Source organism: Misgurnus anguillicaudatus, chromosome 15 (genome assembly GCF_027580225.2).
Source record: "Misgurnus anguillicaudatus chromosome 15, ASM2758022v2, whole genome shotgun sequence".
Classification (NCBI taxonomy): Eukaryota; Metazoa; Chordata; class Actinopteri; order Cypriniformes; family Cobitidae; genus Misgurnus; species Misgurnus anguillicaudatus.
This window is the reverse complement of record NC_073351.2, coordinates 27,477,619-27,494,870: the sequence shown is the minus strand read 5'-3', so window position 1 is coordinate 27,494,870 and position 17,252 is coordinate 27,477,619. Positions and strand designations below refer to the sequence as shown.

The 17,252-nt window shown below is 37.3% G+C and overlaps 1 protein-coding gene across 1 annotated transcript in view; it reads left to right on the top strand.

The window, feature by feature from the left end:
- Positions 1–4,645: 4,645 nt before the first annotated feature.
- Positions 4,646–17,252, top strand: part of LOC141349263 (1-phosphatidylinositol 4,5-bisphosphate phosphodiesterase gamma-2-like) — a 37,473-nt gene continuing 24,866 nt past the window's right edge. The window contains exons 1-16 of the mRNA XM_073853695.1: positions 4,646–4,865; positions 4,984–5,160; positions 5,729–5,822; positions 5,896–5,943; positions 6,023–6,107; positions 6,248–6,331; positions 6,431–6,474; positions 11,519–11,579; positions 11,665–11,766; positions 11,852–11,970; positions 12,075–12,160; positions 13,668–13,791; positions 14,910–15,078; positions 15,161–15,256; positions 15,356–15,439; positions 15,522–15,703. Of these exons, the coding sequence (XP_073709796.1) occupies positions 4,661–4,865; positions 4,984–5,160; positions 5,729–5,822; positions 5,896–5,943; positions 6,023–6,107; positions 6,248–6,331; positions 6,431–6,474; positions 11,519–11,579; positions 11,665–11,766; positions 11,852–11,970; positions 12,075–12,160; positions 13,668–13,791; positions 14,910–15,078; positions 15,161–15,256; positions 15,356–15,439; positions 15,522–15,703 (1,760 nt within the window). The 5' untranslated portion in view covers positions 4,646–4,660. The remainder of the gene's footprint in view (positions 4,866–4,983; positions 5,161–5,728; positions 5,823–5,895; positions 5,944–6,022; positions 6,108–6,247; positions 6,332–6,430; positions 6,475–11,518; positions 11,580–11,664; positions 11,767–11,851; positions 11,971–12,074; positions 12,161–13,667; positions 13,792–14,909; positions 15,079–15,160; positions 15,257–15,355; positions 15,440–15,521; positions 15,704–17,252) is intronic.

Below are 17,252 nucleotides of genomic sequence, written 5' to 3'. Positions count from 1 at the left end.
ATATATATATATATATATATATATATATATATATATATATTGATTTCTCTGTGGAAGGTGAAACGGTCAGCAAAAATGAAACTGATGTTTACTCGCATGTGGACATGACATGAAACTGAGTAAAGGACAGATGTTTCATTTTGAGTGAACAGTACCTTTAAACTGAGTGACAACTGTATGAAGGATTTCTGTTTCAACTGTGTATAAATAATCATCTGTCTGAATCATTTTGCATTGGGTTTTATTCATATATTTGCCTCTGTATTAAACTTTACTGTCCTAAAAGTTTAAAGGTGCATTGTGTAACTTTTAAAAAGATCTCTTGACAGAAATACTATATATTATTAGGGCTGGGTATCGATTCAGATGTTCCAGATCGATTCAATTTCGAATCACAAGCTTTCAAATTGATTCGATTCTCGATTCAATTTTCGATTCCGGCTCTCGGGTCGGTTTTTATACTCAATTTTCAATTCAACTCAATGAATATAGATTTAATACAAATACTATATTAATAAAAAAGAACAGTGAACAGCTAACAAGTGGGTAAATAAAAAGAACTTAAAAGCCACAACACTATCGTTGTCGTCTTGCTAGCGAAATCTAAAATGCCTCCATACCTCTTACTTTTTATGTGAAGGTGGCATCAACGTCGATGAAGCACCCAAAACCGCCATTTTAAGGACTAAATGAAAGAATGACAGGCTCACCTCTCGCTCCTTGGTAACATCGCGCAAGGCAAAAAAGAGGGTGACATCTAGTGAAGAAGACTAGTAATTTGATTAATGTTAATCTTATGTTCAATATTTGCAGGAAAAATATGGGGGGGGAAAAAATCGATTCTGAATCATCCACGTTTTAAAAAACGATTAATCGAAAAATATTTTTTTTTGCCCAGCCCTATATATATTATACATAACTATATTATCAGTGGTGTATAAATACCTTACAAAATGAACTGTATTGTTTTTATTTCCTTATAATGAACCATTTTCTTCTGACCTACATACACCGTGGGTCCCCTTACATGGAAGTCACTATTTCGTGTCGCCACATACACAGAAATATTAATACAAAACATAACTTATAATACTAAAACAGTGACAAGAAATATTTTCTGCTAAATACACAGCAAAGCGTCGCGAATCGCAATCTCATTGATTTCAATGGGAGAGCGTCATTGCAATCTGGAGCTACAAAAATGTACGGTATGTGGAAAATAATGTGTTTTTAACCATAAACCACACGAACACATTGTATTATACCAAATACACAAAATAAAGTTTTTTAGCAATGAAACAGGTGCCCTTTAATATTGTGTTGTGCCACTCATGTTTGAATGTCAAAACCTCAAAATAACTGTAAGTGAAAGCTTTCAAAGGAAAATAACTAAATGCATGCGATGTGTTGTGAATAAAGAGCATATGAAGTGATTTAATGAATTTTCAACTCTCTGTCAGCAGCTTCGCTTCTGACTATTATAGAGGTTATTTTGTCATTCCTTAAAGCGTAACTAAAACCCTGGTCAGAACTCCACCCACTGACAATATTTGAAAAATGTAAAAAAAAAAGTGGGCAGATCCCAAAGGAGATAGAGGGGAGGAACTAAGCTCGTACCAAGTGTGTGGTGAGATCGTAACAAGGGCGTGGTGAGCTTGAACCTGCGTACGTCACGAGTTATTTTTTGGACCCAACATCCAATAGGAAAATTCAACTGCAGTAGCCACCGTTCAACCTGAAGAGGGCAGCACTCAGACGTTTTTACACCTATTGTAGTATTGAAACACTTTATATCCAAATGTCAAAAAATTTACTAAAATCAATGAACAGCACTAATAAAGCATCATTCTTAAAGACCATTAACTAAAAAAAGTTGGTTTAGGGTTTAGTTACTCTTTAAATCAGAGAACAGCTTTTGTCCATATTGGTTTACAATAAAACATATTTGTAATACTTTTAGCTAATTTTGGCGCTCGATGTAAGTTATAACTGCTTTAACAAAAGCAAAGGGTAGATACGTCAGCCTACCTCTTCTGAAAACTGTCGAGATGCTAACAGACTTTTCTCGAAGACACAAGCCATTTCTATGAGGTAAATTTAACAAAAGCATATCAATTACATGTCAACAACAGTTGTGTGTATTATTTGTGTGATTTGAGGTACTAAACTGAAAACAGAAGGAGTTTCTATAGTAATGCTGCCTTCACGTGCTATGGGAAAAAAATAATTTTCCAGTTGTAAACTGGTATTTACCAGTGTGTTGTGTTCAAGTGCTTTTGTTGTCGTAGGCCTACTTTAGGGAAAATACATTCACGTGAGTAAATTGCCTGATCGCTCATTACTAGGACGCTCCTTGACTGCTAGCTAGCATCTGCTAAGTTAGCTGGTAGGTAACACAAAACCAAAACAGTATTTTTAAAACTGACACTGAGTGTTAACGCATTGTATTACAATTGTCAATGACACAACATTGTATAGGCTACAAAAACTATGTGCTAACAGTAGCAAAAAACATGTAGTAGTGTACAATGTTTATCATTCACTGCTCTTCTGTTGCCCTCCACCATTTTCAAAGGTCAAAGGTTATCTCATCTCGGCAACTCGTGCATCAAAATATTCTACGAGTTGCCCAGTAGAAAATACCACATGAGGGGGTGTTCATGTGCATTTTCCACGTCTGCTTTTGGTATTTACCATAATTACCAGCACATGAAGGCAGCATAATAACGTTTAGCGCGCACAGCACACACGCCATTATGGCAAATTCACGTAGTATTTACATCTTAGAAAACTACACGAACAATTTAAATCTTATTAAATTATTATTATTATTAGGATGTATTATTATTAAATCGTGAATTAAAACTCATTTGGGTGTTCTATGTCCCACAACAATTTACTCTTTATATTTAATCTTAAACTGTTTATTTTTATATTAAACTTTGCTTTTGTTAAATAAATATATATTAACCCCCTTTTTGGGGGGCACGAAAGATTGCATATTACCTTTTACTTAATACCTTTTTTTTTTGTATTGGATCATCAAAGTAGAGTAAAATTTGGTGAAACTTTGGTGAAAAATGTCCTACTGAAATCCAGAAATTACATATAAATATTCACTGCAGTAGTCTATGATGACAAAAGAATGAGTCAAAATTTGATTTAGTAATGTCACCCATAAATTGTGACAAAGGTGAAGACAAAGCACACAATGTACCATCCTTTCAAGTAGTAACCGTTAAAGTCTCTCTGTCTAGTACAACAGATTTTCTGTACTGTGAAATAATGAGTTTATTACATATATTTGCTACTTACTCAATACAAAATAATTATTGACATATCAGGCTTTGATACTATGATAAATGTCTTAATCTGTCATGCAAGCATTTCCTTCCGCACACATTTCCATCAACGTTTACATTTAGCAATCTGCCGCTTCATTATTCTAACTGGCCTTGTGATCCTATTCATTCTTTAAGATAAGCTTCTGTTTAAAGAAATTACAGTAGAAGCACAACGCATGACTGCTCTGTCTAGCTCCTATTCAGGCTAAATGGAATACACACTTTATATGTCTTACATTATCAACTACATTTAAACGCAGTGACCTTAGATTAAGTAATAAGGCTTAGAACTAAAGATATAGTTAACCTACAGTATAGACATAGGCTTGGTTTTACAGACAATGCTTAGCTAAAGCCAGGCCTTAGTAAGCTTAAGATGTTTAAGCATCTTTTTTTAAACATGCCTTAGACAAATCAATAGCACTGGCTTATTTTAAGATCTGTTGGTGCAAAGTATTTTTAAGTTGAGACACCTCAAACATGTCTCTAGGACTAATTTTAAGCCTTGTCTTTGAAACCAGGGGATATAATTTAAGTTTTTCATATTTTGGGTTCAAACCTGTGACATCATTAATATGGGTATATAATATATTTAATATTTAGTTTACACTAGTCTACTGACTTTCGGAGAACTTGGTTGTTTTCTTGCTTTCTGTAAATGCTTACTCTTTAGCATAGTAAACGGGAAAGCTATGCCACAGGATGTCATTTTTCTCAAGCTGTTTTAAAGGTCTGAGAATAACCACCAGATGACAACACATCATTTCTCTGTTTGCTCTGGGCACTGAGTCTGAGAGGTGAGTGCATCTGGATAAGTGAATATGACGCAGTATTTGTAGAACTTGAAATATGTACAAAAAGTAAGCAAATATTTTCATTAATTGGCAATTTAAGTCTAAATTAAATCTTAAGTCAAAGTCTATATGTAAAAAAATCTATTTTGAACATAAGTTTGTTTCAACTTGAATTTACAAGTCATTTCTATATCTTGTTTTTTATGAATTGCTGTAACTTAAAAAAACAAAGTTGAAATAGCTTTAGTTAGTTCAACTTTATTTTTATAATATATAACAACTCATCGCTCGTCAAGAAAGTTGAAATTAATTGTAATTCAAAATTGATTAAACTTAAAACATGTAAGAGCAATTTATTTTTTACAGCGTAAACTTAAAAATGATAGGTTGCCAAGAACTAAAATCTGCAATCATTGCAAACATAATTTTTCATATGAAATATATTTAAGAAAACTGCTCAGAATGTATAGTTTCTATACAGTAATGCCTAAAAGCATTAGTGCAACAGATTTTACTGTTATCATGTGTGTGGCATGTACAGGTAAGATGGACTGCAGTCAGCTGAATAAGCTGACAAAAAATGAGAGGAGTCAGATTATTAGGCGTCTGCAGACTGGGGCTGAAATGATGGTGTACCACCAGAAGGCTGAAAGACTCACTGTAAAAATCATAATTGAAACAAAGCAAGTGGCTGTATTCTGCTCTCCTCACAAAATGAGCACAACATGTAAGTTATTTCTTTTAAAGCAGACTTGACTTGAGTCATGTAGTGTTAAAGCCATTATTTTCATTTAAACACTCATCTAGTCCAAAGGTATTCATGTATTTATGCTTGCATATTGTAGTGAACATCGCTGAGATCAAAGAGATCCGCGAATGGAAAACATCGGAGGATCTCCCTCAATTTAAAGAAAATAAAAAATTAAGAAAAATGTTTAACCAATCAGTTCCAAGGGACTGCAAAACCTGTTTCACCATCTTCTATGGCACAGAGTTTATCTTAAATACACTGAGTTTTAACGGTATGTATATATTTTCATACACATTGTAATTGCAAAATAAATACTTGGAAGCATATGCATTGATGAAAGTTGAGAATGTGTGTCTTTAACACACAACAATGCTACAAATGTAATTGAAAAAATATGTATCATTATCAAACTTTCAAAATGTGCCTTGATCAAACAATTGCGAAAACGTACTACTAACAGATTGAAAGAATTTGACGGGAACAAACACCTCTTTGTGGGATGTCGCACCCAACAAGGAGGAGCATTGTGTCATTAGTGGTCATTTAACAGACACTAATGTAAAGTGACTAACAGTACACTTATTACAGAAACAAGCCGAATGGAGCAAGCTTTAGTGTGTCATTTTAGTGCCAGTATGCATCAAGTAAATTTGCAGTTAATCGGAGCAATCTGATATAACAGCAGTGATGCCAATGACACAAGTTTGGGGTGGTACTATTAACTAAGTTGTCAATGAAATGTACAGCACTTGGGACAACACTTTCTGTAGGGTACTCATTTCATTGTGCCTTTTATCCAAAGCATGTCTTACCCTAAAAGTGATATTCTTGTCCCCCAGCTGATTCAGTTGAGGATGCAGAAAACTGGCTGATAGGACTCGAGTTACTCAGACAGGAGACATTGGCAGCTAACACACCAGAGATTATAAAGAGGTATATGCACACACAGTTGTATCTGTAAACTTTACAGTGTGTTTGTTTAATTTAACGTTTTCTTCTACCGTAGTTGGCTGTGGAAGCAGATGTACTCTGTTGACCAGAGGAAGAAAACCAGGTTCTTTCATTTGCACTTTTCTTTTGTATAAATTCATTGTACGCTCTGCCTCACGCTATTACTGCTCTGTCTCCCACAGTATCTCTATGAGAGAGCTCAAGTCGCTTTTGCCTAAAATGAACTTTAAAGCACCAGGTGGACGTTTTCTGAAGGACACATTTTTGGTAGGAAAAGTGAATGGTGCATTTTGTGCCAAATGGAAAATTTACCCCCGAAATACATGTTTTTTTGTTTTTTTTTGACAAACATGTGTTGGCAATGGCTCCACATAATAATAATAATAATAATAATAATATAATTACAGGTGTTGGGAGCAAATAATGATGTTTTGGATTTTGAGCAGTTTCACAAATTCTACAATCTGTTGATATTTGACAACCAAAAGATGGTGAGTGTTGTGTTGCTCTATTGGTTAGTTGAATTAAAGTACAATAGGGTTTGTTCATACTGTATATTTCTAAGCATATGTTGTTTGTCTTTTTGTTAGATACTAGAAGAGTTTAAACAGGGTTTAAATGCTTTCATCATGGGGTAAGAAATTGTTCTTTATTTTGGCTGTTTGGCTGTAAATATTGGCTGTTTGGTGGATGTCCCGATCCCATTATTCTTGAAAATCATACAACCTGAATTCCGGAAAAGTTGGGACGTTTTTTTAAATTTGAATAAAATGAAAACTAAAGGAATTTCAAATCACATGAGCCAATATTTTATTCACAATAGAACATAGATAACATAGCAAATGTTTAAACTGAGAAATGTTACACTTTTATCCACTTAATTAGCTCATTTAAAATGTAATGCCTGCTACAGGTCTCAACAAAGTTGGCACGGGGGCAACAAATGGCTAAAAAAGCAAGCAGTTTTGAAAAGATTCAGCTGAGAGAACATCACGTTAATTGATAATAAGTCTGTAACATGATTAGCTATAAAAGGTATGTCTTAAAGAATCAGAGTCTCTCAGAAGTAAAGATGGGCAGAGGCTCTCCAATCTGTGAAAGACTGCGTAAAAAGATTGTGGAATACTTTAAAAACAATGTTCCTCAATGTTACATTGCAAAGGCTTTGCAAATCTCATCATTTACAGTGCATAACATCATCAAAAGATTCAGAGAAACTGGAGAAATCTCTGTGCGTAAGGGACAAGGCCGGAGAGCTTTATTGGATGCCCGTGGTCTTCGGGCCCTCAGACGACACTGCATCACTCATCGGCATGATTGTAATGACATTACTAAATGGGCCCAGGAATACTTCCAGAAACCACTGTCGATAAACACAATCCGCCGTGCCATCAGCAGATGCCAACTAAAGCTCTATCATGCAAAAAGGAAGCCATATGTGAACATGGTCCAGAAACGCCGTGGTGTCCTGTGGGCCAAGGCTCATTTAAAATTGACTATTTCAAAGTGGAATAGTGTTCTATGGTCAGACGAGTCCAAATTTGACATTCTTGTTGGAAATCACGGACGCCGTGTCCTCAGGGCTAAAGAGGAGGGAGACCTTCCAGCATGTTATCAGCGTTCAGTTCAAAAGCCAGCATCTCTGATGGTATGCGGGTGCATAAGTGCATACAGTAAGGGCAGCTTGCATGTTTTGGAAGGCTGTGTGAATGCTGAAAGGTATATAAAGGTTTTAGAGCAACATACGCTGCCCTCCAAACGACGTCTATTTCAGGAAAGGCCTTGTATATTTCAGCAGGACAATGCAAAACCACATACTGCAGCTATTACAACAGCATGACTTCGTCGTAGAACAGTCCGGGTGCTGAACTGGCCTGCCTGCTTTCACCTATAGAGAACATTTGGCGCATCATTAAACGAAAAATACGTCAAAGACAACCACAAACTCTTCAGCAGCTGGAAATCTATATATGGCAAGAATGGGACCAAATTCCAACACCAAAACTCCAGCAACTCATAGCCTCAATGCCTAGACATCTTCAAACTGTTTTGAAAAGAAAAGGAGATGCTACACCATGGTAAACATGCCCTGTCCCAACTATTTTGAGACCTGTAGCAGAAATCAAATTTGAAATAAGCTCATTTTGTGCATCCAATTGTAAAATTTCTCAGTTTAAACATTTGCTATGTTTTCTATGTTCTATTGTGAATAAAATATTGGCTCATGTGATTTGAAAGTCTTTTAGTTATCATTTTATTAAAGTTTAAAAAACGTCCCAACTTTTCTGGAATTCGGGTTGTAGAAAAACTATGAAAGAAAAAAACACAAACAATGTAATTACAAGATACAACCACAACCGCAACTCAGGGTCACTCACCATACACACCTTTGCCTACATTTCTGCAAACCCTGCCAAATACTTTGCTCCATGTACATACAGTATAGCTGCATCTTTCGATGGAATGTCCACTAGATGCGTTTGTTTTTTCTGTTTTGACTCAGGATTTTTAAGTTATGAAGCAGACACATACATAAATTAAAACCTGCTCATCTTTGCTAAGTAGATTTACGCCATTTGGTAGCCTACTTATTTATGGTCATACTATATATGCGCAAAACTGTCCAACATGCATAATGCGGGGTACACACAAAAAGATAATCGGGTTGATTTTGGGACAATTTACCCACTTCTGACAATCCTAGCTGTGTCCCGATTATCTTGATGATTCTACAGATTATCCTATCAGATTTTCCCTTGGTGTGAGAACCTTATACGCGAACCATATATATATTAAACATTCTGTACACAACATTAAGTTTGGCAATTGAGACGCAAGAGAGAGACGCAAGAGAGAGACGCAAGAGAGAGACGCAAGAGCGGCAACACTGCTATCGGAGCTCCGCCGAGTTCATCATCTAAATCTTACTTTCTTACTATCTTGTTCCTATCTATATAATATAACTTACTAGTTCATCTTAGGAATACCTTACCGTGACGATTATTCAACAGTTTCAATAAGTGAAACGATTTAAACACCCAGTATTAGCATATAGCCCGGTAGACCGAGGCACGCAACGAGCGAGCACCCATCTCGATGCAGCTTCACGGACCGCAGTCTGGCGAACGGAGACACCATCGCCCAGCATGAAAACGGTAAGACTCCGCTTGTCATTGTAACCTGCACTACTTGCCACATGTACAGTTTAGCTTCTTCCGTCAGCATAGAGGGATTTACATGTGCTAAGTGTATTGAAGTAGTAAGGCTGACGGAGAAGGTTGCAGAACTAGAAGCGCGCATCCGAACGCTAGTTGAGGACAGTAAGACCGCTAATGTTAATGTTACAAACACTGTTTCGGGTGCGCCTAGTGTTAAACGTAATACACATGGCTTGGTTCCGACTTCAGAGTCAAGGCGGCTGACTAACTGGGTGACTGTCAGGCGGCCTAGTCGCATTCGGCATCCAAATCACGTTCCTGTTTTAATATCAAACAGATTTTCTCCACTCAGCAATACACCGGCTGAGACATCTGTTAAAGGTGCCCTGGTTATTGGAGATTCTATACTCAGGAACGTTGGCATTGAGGCACCAGCCACCATAGTCGATTGTATACCAGGAGCCAGAGCGTCTGACATTAGATCCAAACTTAAAGTGCTGGCTAATGCTAACCGTAAGTTTTCTAAGATTGTTATTCACGCCGGCACGAATGACACCAGACTCCGCCAGTCGGAGATCACCAAAGATACTATTAAAGAGGTGTGTGAAATTGCAAAAACAATGTCAGACAATGTAATTTGCTCTGGTCCCCTCCCCGCCTACCGGGGGGATGAAACTTACAGTAGATTAGTGTCTCTTCATGGCTGGATGTCAAAGTGGTGCCCTCAGCATAACGTAGGGTTTATAGACAATTGGAAGCATTTCCGGGGAAGACCTGACCTGCTAAAGAGAGATGGCCTCCATCCGTCTCCGGAAGGAAGTGCTATACTCTCTAGAAATCTGACCAATAGTCTTACTTTTGATATTGTCTGACTATCCAGGGCCCAGGTCAGGAAACAGACAGATCGGCTTACCCATCAGTCTGTTAGCTGCCTTGACATGTCAAGATCACATATATCCCAGCACATAGAACCTTTTTTAACAGAGTACCAACACATCTCGACTGTGTCTGTTCCTCGAACAAATAAATACAGAGCACCGTTTACCTCGTCTCGCACAAATCTTATTAACATAAAACTAGAACATAATACATTAACAGATGAAACTCAAATGTTAAAATTCGGCCTTCTTAATATTAGATCACTTACCAACAAAGAACCAATTATCAATGAAATAATTACTGACCAAAACTTAGATGCACTCTGTTTAACAGAAACCTGGCTTAAAGCAGACGATTACACCAGTTTAAACGAATCCACCCCACAAGACTATTATTATAAACATGTTCCTCGTCTAATAGGGAGAGGGGGTGGTGTAGCTACAATATACAATAAAATATTCAAAGTAAACCATAAATCCAACCTAAAATTTAATTCGTTTGAAATAATACTGTTAAATATGGAAATAACTGATCGCAACAACAAACGACTTTCGTTCATTTTAGCTACCATATATAGGCCTCCAGGCCACCACACAGATTTTCTTAAAGAAATAGCAGACTTCCTATCTGAGCTTACAGTCACTGTAGATAAAGCTCTTATCGTTGGTGATTTTAATATCCATGTGGATAATCCAAAAGATGCATTAGGACGTGCGTTTATGGATGTTCTAAATTCTCTCGGCATTAAACAAAATGTGTCAGGGCCCACGCATACTCGTAATCACACACTAGACTTAATTCTGTCACTCGGACTCAATATTAATGACATCGAAATATCACCCCAGAGCGATGCCGTTTCAGACCATTGCCTTGTGTCATGCACAATACTTCTAGATAGGACCGCTCAGTCTACAACATGCTACAGATTAGCCAGAACAATAATTTCCACCACTAAAGATAGCTTTATTAGCACTCTTCCAGACCTGTCCCAAATGAAACATGTAGCAGATAATCGTGAAGATCTAGATATTATAATAGAAAACCTGAACAACGTCTGCTCTAGCACGTTGGATGCCGTTGCTCCCATTCGAAAAAAGAGAATCAAAGAAAAACCGCCACCATGCTTATTCTGAAGTCTCGCAAGATTTCCTGTGTTCACAGTCGAGACTCTGGTTGAAAATCTGTTCATGCGTGGTGTGCTGTCTTTGATACATCATGGCACACCACACACAATAGGAGCAAAATGGTTTAATCTAGGATTTTTTATCCTCATGTGTGTGTTCTATCACATTTTGAAAATCTAAGATGTAAAAAATCTTTTGGTGTGTACATAAGCGACTTACGCGGTATAATTTTAATAAAACACAGCAGACTAAAACATACAGATATTTTGACCATTCATTATAGTCCCTTTTATAAGTCGCCACTATGCTTCCTGTAAACAACAAATTCTTGACATACCTCGTCCGAACATGATCAATCCTGGAAGTAACAAAATCAGAAGTTTATCCGCTACAGGATTTTTTTACAATGTGTAGAATGCCTACAGACATGAAGTTCCTGAAGCTAAACTAGAGAACCACTGATATGTCGGTAGGTCATGATGATTGTCTATTTGATATTTTCTGTATTCCTCTGCAGTAACATGGATCAGCCTATTCAACTCTGCAATTTTCAAAGATTTCTTTTATGTCAACAAAAAGTAAGTCTGACTGATCTGTTTATATCTACGCACTGATCTATACTTAAATTAATACCTCCAATTGCTCTGTTCGTTCTGTTTGAAGGAGACTTGGGCCAACAATCTGAATCAGGTGCGAGACTTGATGACCATCTTTATAGACGATACCATGAGGAAGACCAATAATCCAACATTTACTGTTGAACAGGTACAGATTATAAATAACTGTTTAAGTTTTGTTCATATTTACAGGTGACATGTTTAAACTTCTTTCTTTTTTTCTTTCTTTCTAGTTCGTCGGCTTTCTCTTCTCTAAAGAAAACTCTATTTGGGATGAGAAGTACTCAGAGATAAATCCACTGGATATGAACAACCCTCTGTCTCACTACTGGATCAACTCATCACACAACACGTTAGTACTGTTGTTATTCATGCATGCTTATGACACCCACATGGCTCCTCCTCTTGATGATGGACTTCCTGTGTTACTTCATGTGCTTTATTTTTTTTTCACAGATATTTGACTGGAAATCAACTGGGCAGTGAGTCATCAACAGAAGCCTATGTACGCTGTCTGAGACTGGGTTGCCGCTGCATTGAGTGTTAGTGAACCATTTCTGTCTCTCGGTCAGGGCTTTGAACCAGAATGTTTTCCCTATTGGTTCGTTCCGAACAGAAACAATATTTTAACATTTTCAGTTTTCGGTTCAACCATAAAATTGACATTCCTGAACCGGAATACAACAAAAAATAAAGTTCCTGAACTGGTTAGTAACATTCCATGTCAGCTGTGGGACATACAAATAAGTAGGCTGATCATTAAGACATTAAACTTAGATTATTAGTCTACATAATTTCCTTAAAGGAACAGTATGTAAGAAATTTATATCAATTAATCATAAAATGGCCCTGATATGTCACTTGACATTAAGAAATAATTTTTATTTCAAATACTTATATCACTGACAACAGTGGTCCGGCCAGGATATTGTCATTTAAAAAGTGGAGTTGCAGCCTTCAACTGATGTTTATGTTGTAATTTTGTGTATTGGCCACCAGTTGTGTGATTGCAGTACCAGTTTTAGCCACAAGTTTTGTGATGGCAGTACCAGTTTTGACCACAATCCTACATACTGTTCCTTTAAGTCTCTATCTTGTCATCAAACATTAATAAAGGCTACATTATGTCAACGGCATAACTGTAATTCTGACATGCCTACATTTGTTGATTGCAGTTAAACATGCGCACACACAAAGACGAATTCCAAACGTTGCTTAGGGAAGAAGATGCAGCAGAAACAGTCGCTCCACATAAAGTGAAAATTGTTTTTCAGTGCTTTATTCACCAAATGTATTTTAATGGACTACAGTATGAGACACAGTAGCGCAACTCTCTCTCAAGTTTATACATCAAGAGTTCTGATCCTTGAAGGGCATAGGGATGATCACGTTTGATTGGAGTTGGACCGGACACATTCAACCGCATGTGGCTGTGCGTACAGAAAATTGCTCACTTTAGCACTTTTAGTGGTTAAATTGTTTAAAACCACTTAAGTGTTAACATTTGCAAGCCTTTGAAACACGTGCAAATGATCAACTTTCACCCTATTTTAATTTGCAAATTAATCCGCGAAGTGCGAGCCGAACCGTGGGTCTTGATCTATACGGATCATGGATCAACTGCGATCACCACTAATTAGTAAAAAACAAACATCTTAAGATACTTGGTAGCCTACAATATTGACCTCTTATGATGGAGCATTAGAGACTTGGGCTTGAGTAGGCTACTTGCTGCTGGCAAGCTTCTCATTTCTCAGATGAGTCAACGATGATCGGAAGTGAACTTCACCTAGTATTGCACAGAAATCTTTTCAAAAAAGAAAAAAATACCGGTATTATCCAGTTACCATTATTTTGAATAAACTATTCTGTTCCGGAACATATATTTTGTGAAAGTTTCTGGTTTTCGTTTTCGTTCCGTGAACCGGTTCAAAGCCTTGCTCTCTGTCAATTCTTTAACATGCTGTTAAACTAGTACATGTGCTTATCAGTTTCTTCTTTAGACCAGTTAAATCTAATTTAATAATATTGTTATTTTTATATATCTAGTGGACTGCTTGGATGGTTCAGAACCAGACGAACCTGTCATATACCATCGTTGGACCATGACCTCAAAGATAAAGTTTAAAGATGTGGTTAAGGCCATCAACGATCATGCTTTTGCAACATCTGAGTTAGTCCTCAACAATAACACACTTACTGACACATTTATAATAAATGGTAGGGATGCTCCGATCAGGATTTTTGCAGCCGATATCGATCACCGATTTGTAATCTTTGTGATCGGCCGATACCGATTCCGATTCCGATTTTTTTTTAAAGCTGATATGCAAGCTTGATGACTGTAACTGTTACAATCTTTCTAAATAAAATAATACCACGGATGTTGCCTTTGTTATATTACTTGCAGTAATTAGGTATATTATTGTTTTAATAGAGACTCAAATAAATAAGCACAACAAATATTTATTCTGCAAAGAGAAATTTAATATGGCTTTAAAAAGGCTTATGTCTCCTAAAAGTACTGAAAATAAAACACTTCACAGACTTTACTGAATTAATTAAATATACACGCATTCGTATGAAGTATAAAAATTCTTTAGTCAAGAGCAGAGAGTGATTTTATTGAGAGATGAATTAGGTTACTGCAGCTTTAAGACGTGAGAGAGTGATCGCTCTGTTCACGTGCACTGATGACAGGCTGCTGTGTGTGGGCGGCGGCTGAACGCAGACAAGCAGCTGTGAGGAAAATAAAAGTTTAAACGCTCAAAACTTTAAGACACATGCAAATAAGAAACTTTTGGCATGAGGATGCAATTGTCCGTGATAGATATGTGTTGTATACGCTGTTTGATGGGGATGTGAAGACGCCTCGCGCTGTTTACCGGAGCGCATCCTCATACGCATATCTCTGTAAAGGCAAAGAGAGACATACAAATCTGCACGCTGCACATGAGCAACAGGTTGTTTTGATGACAAAAGTAAACAGAAAGATCGGTTTATGAGATCGGCAGATTTAGCGAGCACCGATCGAGTCATTTAATGCCAATATCGGCCGATACCGATCGGCGGCCGATCGATCGGAGCATCCCTAATAAATGGGCAAATCTTACAAAACCTTTCAAGAACACACGGGTCATTAAGTGTCCTAAAATCAAAAGAAATATGAAATTATATTTTGCTTTAAGAAAATAAATTGTGTTCACATGACATTTCCATACAAGTTTTTCACTTATTTTCAGCATAATATTATATGTAATTGTTTAATATAATTAATCTAATGTTTGGCAGCTATCCTGTGGTCCTGTCCATAGAGGAACACTGCAATGTCCAGAACCAGAAAATGATGGCCCAGTGGTTCAAGGATGTTTTCCAAGACAAACTCTTGACTGAGCCACTGGAACCAGAAGCCGAACAGCTTCCCTCACCAACACAACTAAAGGGCAAGATCATCATCAAGGTACAAAAACAGATAAACCCCACTAAGCTTTTAATATAACACAGTGTCTGGTAATCTAATTGGCTTCTTATTTTTTCTACAGCACAAAAAACTGAATAATAATGAGGAAAAGGAGGAAAAGGATCTAAGTAAAGAGGATAAGCAGGGAGAACTTTTCATCTGGGACCCAATAGACGAGGTGCCAAACTCTGCTAAACATCTCTGCCGTGTTTAATTTAACTACTCTTGCCTTACGTGATGGTGATTATTATTTCTGTGTAAATATGATTGTGTGCAGAGATGGTATAAGCACTACTGTGTGATCGAGAATAAGATGTTATATTACGCAGAGGAGAATGAACTAGAGGAGGACACAGATAAGGTGAATCACAGAGTCATTTCAGAGCAATACAGTAAATGAAATAGATAAGATGTGTATTTTAAGACGTGTGATCCATCTTTAGTCATTACAGAGCAGCACTGAACTTCATCAGTCAGAGCCCTGGTTTCACGGCAGGATGTCCGAAGGCAGACAGACAGCTGAGAGGTTGCTGCAGGAATATTGTGCTGAAACGGGGGGAGTCGATGGAACATTTCTGGTGCGAGAGAGCGACACGTTTGTCAATGATTGCACCCTCTCGTTCTGGTAATGTCTATATATATACACACATGTATGTACATACCGTATTTTCCGGACTATAACCCAGCAAGCAAAAACCGAGGTGTTTAAATGATGGCTAACTATAGACCCAATTTAGTCCGGCTATGAGTAACCCACTTCTACCTTAAATAATCTTTAATTTGGTTAGATGCCATTTTTGCCAAAATAACTTGAAGATGTATGATATTCCAACATGTAAGCAAAGTCAACAGGTGTTTAAGATGTTTGCTTTCATTTGTTTTTAAACGTATGTGTATTGTCTATTCTTGGGCTATGGTAGACGTCTATTAGACTTTCACTGACAGCCTAGATGTAGCCTTGTTTTAGCCAAAATTGCTTGCTGGGAAGTTGCTCAGGAGTATAAGTCGCATCAGTCAAAAATGCGTTTTGAAGAGAAAAAAACATATATATATGTCGCAGTGGACTTTACGTCGCGTTTATTTCAAAAATGATTTCACAAAATCCAAGCCGGAAGAACAGACATTTAATCTGGAAAGGCAAGTTATTCAACTAAACAATAACACAGAACAACAGGCTGAATAGGTGTCCATAGATAAAGAGTTATTTACACGATACACAATAGCATACAGGGTTTCCCGCAGAAAATTTGTTAGTTAAGGTGGTAGGGTTGGGCTGGTGGGCGGGGCCAAGGGTGTGGCAATCAAAGGGGATTGGATTTATTTTTAAAACACTCAAATAAAACTTAATTTTGAAGAAACTATGACAAAAAATAAACACATACTAGATTATTAATGAATTTAAATTTTTTAACAGATACCTCTAATGGGATTAGCTGTGTGATGAAGTGAAACTAAAGGGTTAATAAACACAAACTAAACCAGATGTTGTAGAACGTCTGGTGAACAATGATAGATGGTGCAAAAATTGTAAAAACAGATTATTTCCCACTATTAATTACATTATCTTAAAGGAGTGTAACTGCAGCATGTAAATAATGCACATGCATAAAGTGAGCAAGAGCGCTCAACAATTATATCTAATCAACAGGCACGTGAAACCCTAGCAGGTTGCTCAAACAACAAAATCACCAGCTAACTTACTTTAAAATTAGAAGAACTATAGACTAATACAATAACAGCCTTAAATAAACCCAAAACATAAATCCACTAACAGTTCTCACGGACACGCGTTTTATCTGGCTATCCAGACATGACGGACCACGTCTTTTCTCATTTCGGCCGTGTGGTGCGCGTGCACGCTCGCCATGTGAAGCACGTCTGCGCTATTCTCCGAGATGTTTTATCAACTGGCTAGTTATCCTCCAGACAGTGACGGTCCGGACTCCGGACCACGTCTTTCTCATTTTGGCTGTGTGGCGCGCGTCCCCGCATGCGGTGTGATGCGAGTACGCACTATTCTCCGAGATGCAGTTGACGATTTTTTTTTTTTTTTGACGAGCTAGTTTATAAGGCGGTAGGGTTTCCAAGCTTAGACGGGCCGCCTTAACTGAAATATGCTGCGGGAAACCCTGGCATACAGAACATCGGGAGGCTGAATAGGCTATATTAACACG